The 12,377-nt window shown below is 37.2% G+C and overlaps 1 protein-coding gene and 2 non-coding genes across 7 annotated transcripts; all 3 read right to left on the reverse strand.

Annotated features, from left to right (window-relative positions):
- Window positions 1-3,017: 3,017 nt before the first annotated feature.
- LOC111593349 lies at window positions 3,018-3,124 on the reverse strand. The gene has a single exon (XR_002751035.2). It is a non-coding gene; the product is annotated as a U6 spliceosomal RNA (small nuclear RNA).
- Window positions 3,125-3,372: 248 nt separating this feature from the next.
- On the reverse strand, window positions 3,373-12,357 carry LOC111593341 (extended synaptotagmin-2). 5 transcript variants are annotated; one of them, XM_030222864.1, is made up of 10 exons: window positions 12,233-12,357; window positions 8,895-9,408; window positions 8,278-8,829; window positions 7,636-7,806; window positions 6,889-6,986; window positions 5,589-5,637; window positions 5,224-5,400; window positions 4,729-5,160; window positions 4,111-4,605; window positions 3,373-3,718 (listed from the first exon to the last, which is right to left on the reverse strand). In XM_030222864.1, exons 2-10 carry the CDS (start codon window positions 9,303-9,305, stop codon window positions 3,629-3,631), a joined length of 2,475 nt encoding a protein of 824 aa, XP_030078724.1. In that variant the 5' UTR covers window positions 9,306-9,408; window positions 12,233-12,357; the 3' UTR covers window positions 3,373-3,628. The 5 variants fall into 5 exon arrangements, with proteins under 5 accessions (XP_030078724.1, XP_030078726.1, XP_030078722.1 ...); XM_030222866.1 differs by lacking the exons at window positions 6,889-6,986; window positions 12,233-12,357 and adding exons at window positions 5,914-5,999; window positions 11,148-11,185; XM_030222862.1 differs by lacking the exon at window positions 12,233-12,357 and adding an exon at window positions 11,148-11,185.
- Window positions 3,860-3,966, reverse strand: LOC111593348. The gene has a single exon (XR_002751034.2). It is a non-coding gene; the product is annotated as a U6 spliceosomal RNA (small nuclear RNA).
- Window positions 12,358-12,377: the final 20 nt, after the last annotated feature.

Consider the following 12,377-nt stretch of genomic DNA (forward strand, 5'->3'; position numbering starts at 1 on the left):
TGCAAAGAAAACGAGTCTAGGAATTAGCTACCAGTTTTACCTGCTTACGACTTAAGTTTTTGGATTTTGTTAAAACATTTGAATTGCGAAACTAAATTAGGCTACACAACAAAATAACCTACATATTTAACTATCTAAACATACAACTATATAGATATATATATATGTGTTATATATATATAAATTTATGCAACTGCGATTTATTTGTTTAAGTTTTGATGCTATATATAAACGATGTATAAATTGGTTCAATGTTTAGCCTTAAGTTTTTTTCTATATATCCGTTTGCTAAAATGAAGAGCTTTTACTTTTATACAAACAGATATATATATACATATAATCTATAACAATTATGTTCATTATGTTTGTTGGCCCCACCCGCCCCCACATATACATATTTTTATCGGTCCTAGGTTGTCAGTTTTTAAGTTTTTGTTTGCGCCTAAGTTAAAGAATGAAATAAGAACAAGCACAATGAAATATTATTGTTTAATTGAATGCAACGAGCATCATTGCTGTTTAATTTACTGCATGTCTTGTATACATACTTTTAGTTAACAATACTGTATAGTTATATAGCTCTATTATATATATGTATATACATGTATATATCTATATATGTATGTGTATATATATGTATAAATATTTATATGTATGCGTGGTGATATAATTTTAATTTTCTTTGTATGCTTCGATTTCGTTCTGGTGAAACCTTTTGCTTTGCAGGTTTCACGAATATACTTTTAAGTTTTTTTATAAATTAAAACATTTTATTTACGTTTCGCATATGATATACCTTCAATATAAAGCATAATTTATTAACTTTAGGCAAAACAAACAAGAAAAAACAACAAACAATTTGCAAGAACTTAAATTACATTCATTTCTTAAATTTAGTTGCGGCTCGCTCTTTGCAGTGCATACGAATTAAGTTTTAAATACAAAACACCAAAAAAACCAAAACAAAAAAACTAAAACACAATTTGAGTTTTATTAATTTTTCGTTTGTTTGCAATTTCTTTCGATTGTTTCTTTGTTTTATTTTTTAATGAACGTTTTGCTCTGCTTCGATGCTAATTTTGTGATATTTGTATTTGCTTATCTTTTTGAGTTAGGAATTTTATTTCCTTGGGCTGGGGCCTGCCTAGCCTTATATAACTGCTATTTGTTGCGCAACAAGTTGTGTTCAGTTGATATCAAAAACAACTCTAAGAAGAAAACAATTAGGCTAGAAGAAAAATAAGTTTCAAAACATTCGAAAGGCGTTTAGTCTGCAATTTGACTACTTTTTTATTTCAGACATCGTTTTCGAGGCGTAAGAGAATACAAATACAAAACAAGAAAGAAAAATAATAATAAAAGTGATTCAAGTTAAAAACTTAGAACTTAGGCACTCGTATCACCCACAGAGTTGAGCACGTGACAAACAAATTGTAGTAGTTAGTTTAGGCTTAACAAATAATGGGAAACAAGAAAATCAATTGGAACTTATATATACCATGTACGACATACTACATACTATATATATATGTTTATATATATACTTGTAAACTACGAAACAATTATCAATTGGCCATCAGTTTTGTTTAGGGTTTTCAAATTCATGTTTTAGGAGCTTCAAATCCATAAGTGATATGAATACGAATTCAAAATTACCTTTACATCTATTATAACCACCCACATCCATACACACACACACACACACACACACACACACTCACACTCAGAGATATAGAGTACAAGCAACTAAAAGTGTTTTGGAATGTAATACCTGCTATATATGCATATATATATGTATATGTGTGTACATACTTATTGTAGTGTATACAGAGTTGCTTAGGTTTAGGATTGTCTTTGTCCAATTGCAAAATATATAATATGCAAATGAAGTGCGAGACGGCATTGAAGTAAGCACGACAGTTCCTCAGTGTTTAATATGTGTAAAGAACATACTAAATATTATATACATACATAAAAAACATATAATTCGTAATTATATTGTAACAGCAAAAAATGAGAATATTTATATATATATATATGTATATTTATTCATATTCATGCAAAAGCATAAATATTATATTTGTGTAATGTAAATGTGTGCTTTAAATAAATGTGCTTCATATTTACCAATTTTTTTATATGTCGATATCAATAACAAACAAAATTGTAAATCGTGAAATACCTAAACAAAGGATTAACTACCTCAAAGTTGAATACAAGTTTCATATTCAGTAAATACTTAAGGAGCAAAATGATATACATAACAAACATATATGCATATATGTCCTAGGCTTACGTTCAGCTTCGAAGATATATTGTAAGTTAACCAAGAAATTAATGTGGTAACTAAAATCTATATATATATATATATATATATATATACATATACAAAAAGAGATCCTGATCCATATTCAGATGTGTCCATTTAAAGCATACAATATGTATTTTCAATTTAATTAGGTATGACAAACTGAAGGAAATGAATTTTAGAACTTCGCTAGAAAACGAAGCGCTGAACATTTTGCAGCTCTGTAACGATTCCAAGTCAAGAAACTATCTTATCGAGCTATACAGTTCAACAGACTGCCTGCAAGGCTATCCATGTAATACAACAAATTTATATTTATATGTGGTGTCCAATAAATTGATAAACGATTATGAACATATATATATATATATATAAATATATATATGTAAATATATATACAAAAACAAATAATTTTAATGAAACTGTGTTGAAAATTTCAAATTGTATGAGCCTTGAGGCAAAACAAAGGAAAACATAATTATTATGTATAAAATAAAATAAAAGATGGAACAGCGAAAACTATAAACAATATATAAAATACGAATATAAAAAAAAAATTAAAAATCATTAAGCATGTCCAACCAACATAACAAATATGTCTATATATTCAAAGTACATACCAAATTTCAATATGAAAATAAATGGCGACAGCAACACAAAAAAACAAACTCTAATGTGTAGATACTATTTATGGAGGGAGGTGCAGCAAAAAAATGTGGAACGCTTCACGATTTTGCGTGTCATCCTTGCGCAGGGGCCATGCTAATCTTCTCTGTATCGTTCCAATTTTAGTATATGTTCTGCCGAAGCAAGAACGAATGTAGTTCAAAAATATTGGTATTTATATGTATACCTTGCGAAAAAGACAGTTGAGAATTACAAACGCATGGCTGAGTGCTACAAAGTCTAAAAGCGCCATCTGTTGTCTATTTCGAAATTGGTTTGTGTACATGCTAAGTGAAGCAATTGCATTAATGTGAGTTCGAAAAACAAGTCTAGACAGTGAATTTTAATTTCGTAAATGTTTTTTAATAAATATACTTATTTTTGTTTTAATATGGGTTTTTATTAGCTTTTTAAATACACATTTATTACAGTTGTAAACACAAATTGTTCGCTTATTTAAACTACAATAGAAAATAGAGATTTAGAGGCACGACTAAGAGAGTTTTGGTTCTACTGTTGAAAGACCAAACAGTTTTGCTTATGAGAGTTATAAATACATTCTTCTTTCTTTTATACACAACAAATACAAAAAAATAGTGTCAAATGTTCAGTTGATTGTGCTGTCGAGAGGATACCTTTCCAACTCCAGCTAATTTATTCATGTTTCAGCTCTGGCTGCAAATCGAACCAGGACTTTAGGCCAGCGGGTGTTGTTATTTCGCTGTCATCCAACGGTATTTTAAGCTGCAACGGAATAGGATGATAGAAAAAAGAAATAAGAAATTGGGATTGAGATTGTATATAATAGGTTATATATGGTAGATTTTGGATTCCTAAAACTTATGTAATAGTTTGACTTTTGTTACTTTGATGCAGATGCAGCAAAAAAATGTGGAACGCTTCACGATTTTGCGTGTCATCCTTGCGCAGGGGCCATGCTAATCTTCTCTGTATCGTTCCAATTTTAGTATATGTTCTGCCGAAGCAAGAACAAATGTCTCCCGAAAATTCTGCTATATAAATGTAGCGCTAACCAAATATGTAGTTGGGAATTACAAGCGATGCATTGCATGCATGCTAAGTTTACCCTACTTAGGTAGCTGGGTAAGGGGTGGGTTTTCTGTCTGTGCACTCACCATGCCAATGATGGGACTGCCACTGGATAGGAAACCCTTCTGTGTGCAGACGGTCACTTCGAGCTCTGTGTGCCGCAGCTCGGCAATCGAAATGAGGTATTCAAAGGATGCATCGTAGACGGGATTGCAATTGTCCTTGATGATGCTGGTCTTGCGCTTGGACTCCTTGCTGCGACCGGGCAGCAAATACAGCTTCACATACGGATCCGGTATGCTGCTCGGATCACGCAACGGTATATTCATGATCTTGTGTATGGTCACGTCGAGCTTTTGCCGCTGTGCCGAGTACGTGATGGTCAGCTGTATGCGACCCAAGCCATGATCCCCAGCCGTAGAAATGGTGTCGGGCATGCGATGGGTCAGCGTCGAGCTGGCCAGCTCGCTAATTGGTTTCTCCAGCGATGCGGATGCTGGGATTATTGTTGTGCTCTTGACGGGTTCCTCCTCAGTGATCGGGGTTTCTGCGGAGAGGCGCTTAATCTTGACCTGGTCGTCCTGCATGAACAACAGTGAATTAGACAGGTAAAAACGTACAATATTCTGTATATATATATTCGTTTCCCAGCCATGAGGTCACAGTTCCATGATGAATGTCTATAGTTGTCATTTATAACTTACTTTGGATATTTGACTAGCTAATGCTGGTGTATCGGGCGTCTTAACGGATGTGCTGCGTTGCAGGGCTGCGATCTGCTCCAAGGCTTCGGACTCATTGTCGATTTCGCCAGCCTTTAAAATGCGCAGAGACAGTGACATATATAGCCTCGATTCGGGTCCAGACTTTTGCAGCTGGAACGGCTGCTGTATGACCTCCATGTTGAACTGCTTTAGCAGAGTGCTGAGCGAGTAGGTGTATTGGCCAATATCGTTGCCTGTCTTCTGGTCATAGATCTTGAGGTTGAGGCTCTCGTTATTCGGATTGGTCACCAGGAAGGTGAAGCCCTGTTCCCAGACGGGCGAATCATCGCGCAGGATCATTGCAGTCTGTTTCTTTTGCTTGTTCACGCTGCAGACCAAGTAGGGATCGGGCTTGGAGTTGGCACGTGCTTGCTGCAGAGGACAAAGGATTTAAAGATTTTTCTTTGATAGTTAACTCACAGATATATTGTTTACCTTCAGATGCCTGGCGGAGTCAATAAACACGCTGAGCACAGCCGAACTCATGGTCGTCACGCGCAACAGTTGAGTTTCCAGTAGGATTTGCTGCAGAGCATTCGGATCGGCGGTCAATTTATACCACTGAAGCCGCACATGCAGATCGCCATGCTTGGCATCCTCTAGAGCAAGCCACTGTGACGGCGGGGAAAACATTTTATTAAAAACTTTTCACATTCTCTGAATATTAAGATCTCATTTTTCGCCTATTAAAGGTCAGTTTGTTAAATAATTGTAAAATGATAAAAATGATCAAATTTGCTGAATTTGTATTTTAATGAACTTCGAAATGAAATGGATTTCCGAACATTTTCTATACTTACAGTATCGAGAACTCCCTTCTTGATCACGCTGGATATATCGATTGAGGCTCTGCAGGTGAGGGATATAAAAATTGTATTTAGCAAAAAGTTTTTTTCGTGTATTATCAAATTCGATAACGTAAAATTCTTGTTAAGTGTTTGAAGCGGGTTTCAGGTCGAGAGTGGAGCTTTGGAGTAACTGTTCAGGGGTTTTGTGTACTGTGAGAATTGTGTGAGCTGTTCGGATTTGGTAGACAAAGTATTATATTGAATACGTTTATTTTTATTTTTTTTTCGATTTTCTTGCAGATACTCATTGATGTTGTGATGAAAACGATTGCCTAACCTGCCGAGCGACTCGTCATCACTTGTGCGGTCCCAATCAAAGAGTCTAAGCACGAGTATGGCACGTTGTGAGACCTCAACCACAGCCTTATCCGCAATATGGTAATATGGAAGATATTGTATTAATACTGTTAGTTTCAAGCGGCTTGCTCAGCTCAATACAATTTATGCTACGTATGTACAGTGGTAACAATTCGACTCAATCAATCTACAGCAACTACGCTACAGAGCATGCAGTGTACAGTACAGGGTGCTCCAGCTGATTGTGGGTGTGAGTGTGTGAGTGGGTGTATAACTGCGCATGCATAGTTAGTATTTGTAGTAGTTTTTAGTAGTTATTAGAGTGTTCAGCAGCTCAGGTTATATCAGTCGGTTAGGTAAGAGAACGTGTCATGAAAGCATTTGCAAATTTGATAACTGCAGCTAAGTCTTGGCGCTATATTAATGAATGGGAGCATGTTTTCATTTTTTTCTACGAAATAAAAAGAAAAGCAGTTTCTAATGTTCATAAAAGAGCCGGGGAAAAGGCTACAGAATCTATTCATTTATAAAAGAGCTTCGAGCTTGGGCTACAGTATCTAGTTAAGTCGCGTTTTAACTTGGACTTGTCACGTCTTCAGGTAGTCAGTTCTCTAGAAAATGATACTGTTAAAAGCTGACGATCAAAGGATTTTATTTTATAAAGGTGTAAATTGATTTACAACATCTACAGGCTCTACCAATTCCACAAGTTGATGCAAAATTTTAATAAATATTTAACCTGAAGATAAAACGCCTTACAAGCAACATTTCTTTATATATTTTTATGACAGTTCTCAGTCAACTCCAGTCAAGTGTCAGAATCGTTAGTAAATGCTAGATAAAACAGAGTTTGTTAAGAGGCAGAACTGGCAAAAACAAGATGTTATATAACGGGAAACTAAGAACGGTATAAAGAGAGTTAACACAACAATGCAGTTTCATGCCGCAATACAACCTGCCCAATACATCATCAGCCTGCACGCCGGGCATACTTTGATCATAGTCCCACAAAGAAAAACCAACCAAGTGATTGATGCTGGTAAAAATACCCGCCTAGAAAAACAAGTGTGTGTAAGATAAGAGAGAGACAGAGAGAGAGAGAGAGAGGAGAGAGAGAGAGAGCGCAGTGGCTGAGCGAAACATTTAATCCTATGCGGAGTTAAAACAAGGCATGCATTAGTATAACACGGTAACCAACATAGATATTACGGGTATTACTCACATACGATTTACGGTGAATTTGAGTGGATGGGAATTTGGATGGGGTAGCGTTACGTGAGTGTCAACTCAGCGTCGTAAACCAAGCCCAGAGAGGAGATTTTTGTTTTTGTTCTACCAGTTAAATTTATAGCTTACCTGCCGAGTTTCTCGTCTTGTTTCGAATCATCAGAGTCCTTCAGTTGGATATCAACAAATTGCCCCATTTCAATAAAAACTGTCGCCTGGTGGCAGGCCCGAGACGCACAAACAAAATACGAGTACATAATGTCAAGAAATATGCATGGAAATTGAAAATGAAAAATGGAAAAGGAAAGAAAAAAAGAAAAAAACAAAGTCTACGGCATAAAGAATTCATGTGTTTCACAGTGTTTCTGCGTGTGAGTTTTGCAGCATGCAGCAATCGATCGGCAACGGCAACGGCAATAACGGACTACAAAAAGCAACGGCGTATCTGCAGTTGCATAGCAGCCAGCTTACGTACCTCACACCAATAATCCCATTTGGGATTCACATTATTGTCAATGATCTGTGTCCTAAACTCCTGTGCGCCCACATTGACAATGGCATACGGATCCGATTTGCCCTTGCCCAGCACGCTGATGTCCTTCTTCATCAGATTCTTTGCCTCGACGACGTGTATGCGCAGTAGACCCTGAAATAAAATGGCTTGAGAATTGAGGGCTATTCAATTGAGAGCTCTGAAATGTGCTCTGTGTGCTAATCGCCAGCCACTCTATCAGTCAATCAATCAATCAGACAGTTTAATGCACATAGATAACCTGTATTCACATCACACAATTTGTCAGTCAATCAGTCCGACAATATTGTATAAATATCGCCATGTTTGTTCTGTTGGTTAATCTTCAATCAGTCAGTCCGTCAATCGTAATGCATGTCGCCACGCTTCGTCTGTTCTTATATCATCAATCATTCATTCTATCAATCAGCTTTCACGGCATTCTCTGCGTTCATTCAATCAGTCAGAGTCAGTCAATCAATCACTCAGTTTCATCATAGAGTACTTTGCACACACAATGCCTGGTTCTTTCGACTCTCAGTATTATGCGCCATCAATCATGAAGGCAATCAATCGCAGACATAGATAATACGTATGGCCACCCACCTCTGGCTCGGGCATTTTGAGGGAGACAGCGGAGACCTCGTCACTGAGGGATATTGGCAGCTTGTTGGGCAGCACCATCACATTGCCAATTTGCTCCACAATGATGCGACGCAGCAGATCGGAGAGTCCTGGCATATCCATAAAGTCGATCACTCCCACCAGATTGAAGTCAATATTCGGATTGTTGAGGAAGAAGATCTGCAGACCGCCTACCAGCGGCATGGAGCGTATCAGGGGCTTCATCACAACACGCACCCAGCCGTGAATCTGGAAGTCCTTGATGCCGCCCTTCATGCCGCCCAGATAGAAATTGATGTCGCAATCGCTGGCATAGAACAAATCCAGGTCCATTATAATCTCGTTGCGGTCCACGTTCTTATCGTAGATCTTGACGCCGCCGATGCGTGGTGGAATCGTGCCCAATATAATTCGATCGAAGCGGAAGCCATTCATCTTGTACTGCGACAGAGCCAAAGCGACATTTGGCTCAATTGTCTCCTTGACCAAGGTGCGAGCAAAGTGATTGGCATTGGGCCAAACCTGCTTCAGAATCTATGGGAGGAGGGGTAGTCTGCAGTTAGGAATCACTTAACATAGGTTTCAGTTCCACAGCTTACCTTATTCAACCACTCGGCGCGCTCCACATCCGGAAAGTAGACCCAGGCGGGCAGCTCGTCGATGCGGGCTAGAATCACATCCTTTTCCGAGGCCAGAGCCGATGCCTTGGCTATGTCACGCTTCTTCTCCGATGTCTTGGCCAGCTGATCCCGGGCCACAGACAAAATGACGGGAGCTATAAGCCAGGCGACGGACCAGCCCATGTACCCAACCAGATATATGGAGCCCACAATGGCCACCTTCTTGCCCACCGAATATATTATGGAGAAGATGCTGTCCTCACTACTGGTGCTTGGCTTGGCTACAGCTGTGTTGTCATTGCCAGCATTCGGAGCTGTTGCTGTTGATGTTGCTGTTGCCGCTGTTGTTGCCGTAGGCGTGGCAGCGGGCAAAGCGGGCGTTTCACTCATCTTGGGCGGCTGGGCGAGCGGCACAATTGGCTCTTCCAGTTCCGAGTTCGGCGGCACAACAAAATCGGCCAATGGCACAGTCGGCTCAGCTGCGTTCGTATCGCTAGAACAGTGAGAGCAAAGGAAAAAACAATATCACTTAGAATGTTGTCGGTTATATTAGCTTGATACCAGCTGATTCATTAGCATAGCCGGCATAGCACAGCACAGCACAGCAAAGCACAGCAAAGCAAATGATGTCATCGTGCCACGGTTTTATGGAGACTGTAAAACTTGCAAGTGGCGATGCCGGCTAAAAATTGTATTTTCTGTATACAAATTGTGTTTGTCTAGCTGTTGTTTTCTCATTATATTGCGATGCATTACTCATACGCAGCGTGGGCCTAGCGAATTGACACAGTTTTTATGGGAGCACTTTCTTACGGCAATGGCAAATGACAGTTGGCAGTTGCCAGTTGGCATATAGATTTACAGATGCTGTCTGTAGCGGAATCAATAAAAAACCTACATTAGGAGAAAGTATTTTTGGCAAGAGTTGAACTGCTGCTGAGAACATTTTCCATGTCTCTTTACCTTTAACAGTTTTACCTGACAAACGCAAAATCTGTGACTTCCTTTTAGCAAAACAGTAAAATATATATTTAATTATAAATATTGAAATAGATACAAAAGTTAACCAATGCTTTGATAGCTGATGTCACTCAGTCTACAAGCCGTTGTCAAGTTTTTCGCATACTTAGCACTTGCTTTAGCAAAACAATAAATGTTCCATTTTATTGGCATTGAGATGCCTTAATAAATGATAACACAACATTTCAATTTTGTCGGTCTGCATGTCAAGGGCCCTTAGAGAATTTCGTTTGCCACAATTTCGTAGGTGCATGCCGCTCGACCGTAACGATTCCTAAATGCTCAATGAGCTGGAATCGTAGCAGAAATGGAAACTCCTGCCTTTTAAGCTCATCTCTGATTCTAAGCTCTTGGGTAAATTTACATCTTGTGCTTGTCTTCCTCTTTTGTTTTTGTTATCCATTTGTGCTGCCACGCCCAGAGGCGTTCCTTTGAATGGGCTAAGTTAGTGGAGTCGAGTGAGGCGCCTTGTCTAAAATATTCATTTCGTCTGAAACTTTTGCAATTATTTCAACTTGCTGATAAATTAAAAAAAGCTTTTTCCTTAACGATTTAACAATGAGTTGAGCCTTAGTAAGAATAACAAGTCTAAGCTAAATATTTTATATGGTAACTAGGCGTCGGCAGAGCTTTGCTCACGAAGCTCGTCAAATTTCGGCTTCTACCGCATTTGTGCACAAGTACTGCGAAATTAGCCATGGGCCTGTGGGGCATGTGGCAACGTATTTCTGTAGCTCGCCACCTGTTGCATGCCAGCCAATAAAAACAAACAAACGAGAGCGAAAGAGAGAGAGAGAGAGGGAGAGCGAGAGTCAAGTCTGACATAACTTTAATGCCGTCTGCCTTCAAAAGCTGTTCCATTGCCAAGAACTTGAACCCGCTTAACGACTTTTCGCGTATTTGTTTTGCTGCTTCTTCTCATTCTTTCACTCTCTCTCTCTCTCTCTTTTCTCTCTCTGTCTCTATCTATCTCTAATTGGCTCCGCGTTTTTATAGAATGACGTCGTCGTCAGATTGTTGTTGCTATAGTTTACACATATACTATATATATATAGTATATACAAATATATATAAATTGTTTTTATATTTGTCATATTTATTCTATTTTGTATGGGCGCGACAGGCTTGGCCATGTGCACAATTATCATAGCTGTGTGTGAATAATAAAGAAAATCAAATAAGTCAAAAAATAATAGTTATTTGTTGCTTCACCTCATTGTTTGTTATTGTGCGCTCTTCTGCTTTGTTTTTCCAATTGTGTTTGTGCAATTTATGTGTGCTGGAAAAATTAAAATTAGTAGGTTAACATAAAAAGTGTTCAAAATAATTTGATCATAAAAATAATTAAGAAAAGTGCTTCAGGAACGACTTTATATATTATTTGCGGAAACATAAATTTAAAATTGAAATAAATATGTAAATAAAAAGCTAAACAAAATCCGTTAAAAAATAGATCATATACATTTTATAAAAATATATTGATAATATTTATGAAATTGTCAAATAAAATATCAAAAATGTTTAAATAGCAAAATATATATATATATATAAAAAAATATAATTAAAAAATACATATTAAAAAATTAGTAAAAATATATATTACAAACAAACTAAAAATTAAAAATGTTCTTTTATAATGGTTTAATCTTTATGAAGAAATCACGTAGAATAAAATTTCTATTTAAGTCTTGAATAGGGGCTGAAAGCCTATAAGTTGATATAGTTGAAATATAGTTTGAGTCCCCTATCGTAATTATAAGTTTCATAAAAAAAAAACAGGGTGTGTGGTACACCAACTATTCAGATGAATTATGTGGCTTTACAGTCAACAGTTTGCGGTTTTCTATTTAGCAATTATACTGCTAGCATACTGTTATTATATATAGTTATATATATGTATGTTTTATTATATATACATAATATTGCAATGGTTTAATATTTATGTATTTCTACAATATATGCGCAAATCTTATGGCTTTATAAATGTGCTTGAACTAAATTGTATTTCATTTCGAATACACACACAGATAAACACATTCACACACACACACGTACACGCACATATGCCTGCGAGTATCTAAAATTGCTATGTGGCATAGAGTATATACAAATTTGCCAATATGGAATACAATTTGTATATTTTTATCAAGTTCTAATTTTTCATGCGCTCCTCAAAGAGCAACAATAACAGAGTAAACAAAATACATTTGTTGTTTTGAAATCCGGATTCTGATTGCGGGTTTAGCAAGAAGAGCGACAAGAACAGCAACAACAAATTACAAAATTATATTACGCACCCAAACAACACTTTATGAACTCTATACGCTTTGTATGTTGCTTTTTTCTTTTTGTTTCAAATGAGCTATTTTAAATTCTTCTATATTCGCAGATAACGCGACGCGCGTTGGCGACTTGGCGTCGAGGCGACGTTTTGAAAACTGA

The sequence above is a fragment of the Drosophila hydei genome, unplaced genomic scaffold (assembly GCF_003285905.1).
Source record: "Drosophila hydei strain 15085-1641.00,03,60 unplaced genomic scaffold, DhydRS2 tig00000063-arrow-pilon, whole genome shotgun sequence".
Taxonomy (NCBI): Eukaryota; Metazoa; Arthropoda; class Insecta; order Diptera; family Drosophilidae; genus Drosophila; species Drosophila hydei.

Excerpts from the sequence above, each read along its gene's own strand:
- LOC111593341 (XM_030222862.1), bottom strand. Across the intron at positions 7,807-8,277 it reads TCAAAATGCCCGAGCCAGAG|GGTCTACTGCGCATACACGT; the intron begins GTGGGTGGCCAT and ends ATTTTATTTCAG. Across the intron at positions 5,161-5,223 it reads ACTCCGCCAGGCATCTGAAG|CAAGCACGTGCCAACTCCAA; the intron begins GTAAACAATATA and ends TGTCCTCTGCAG.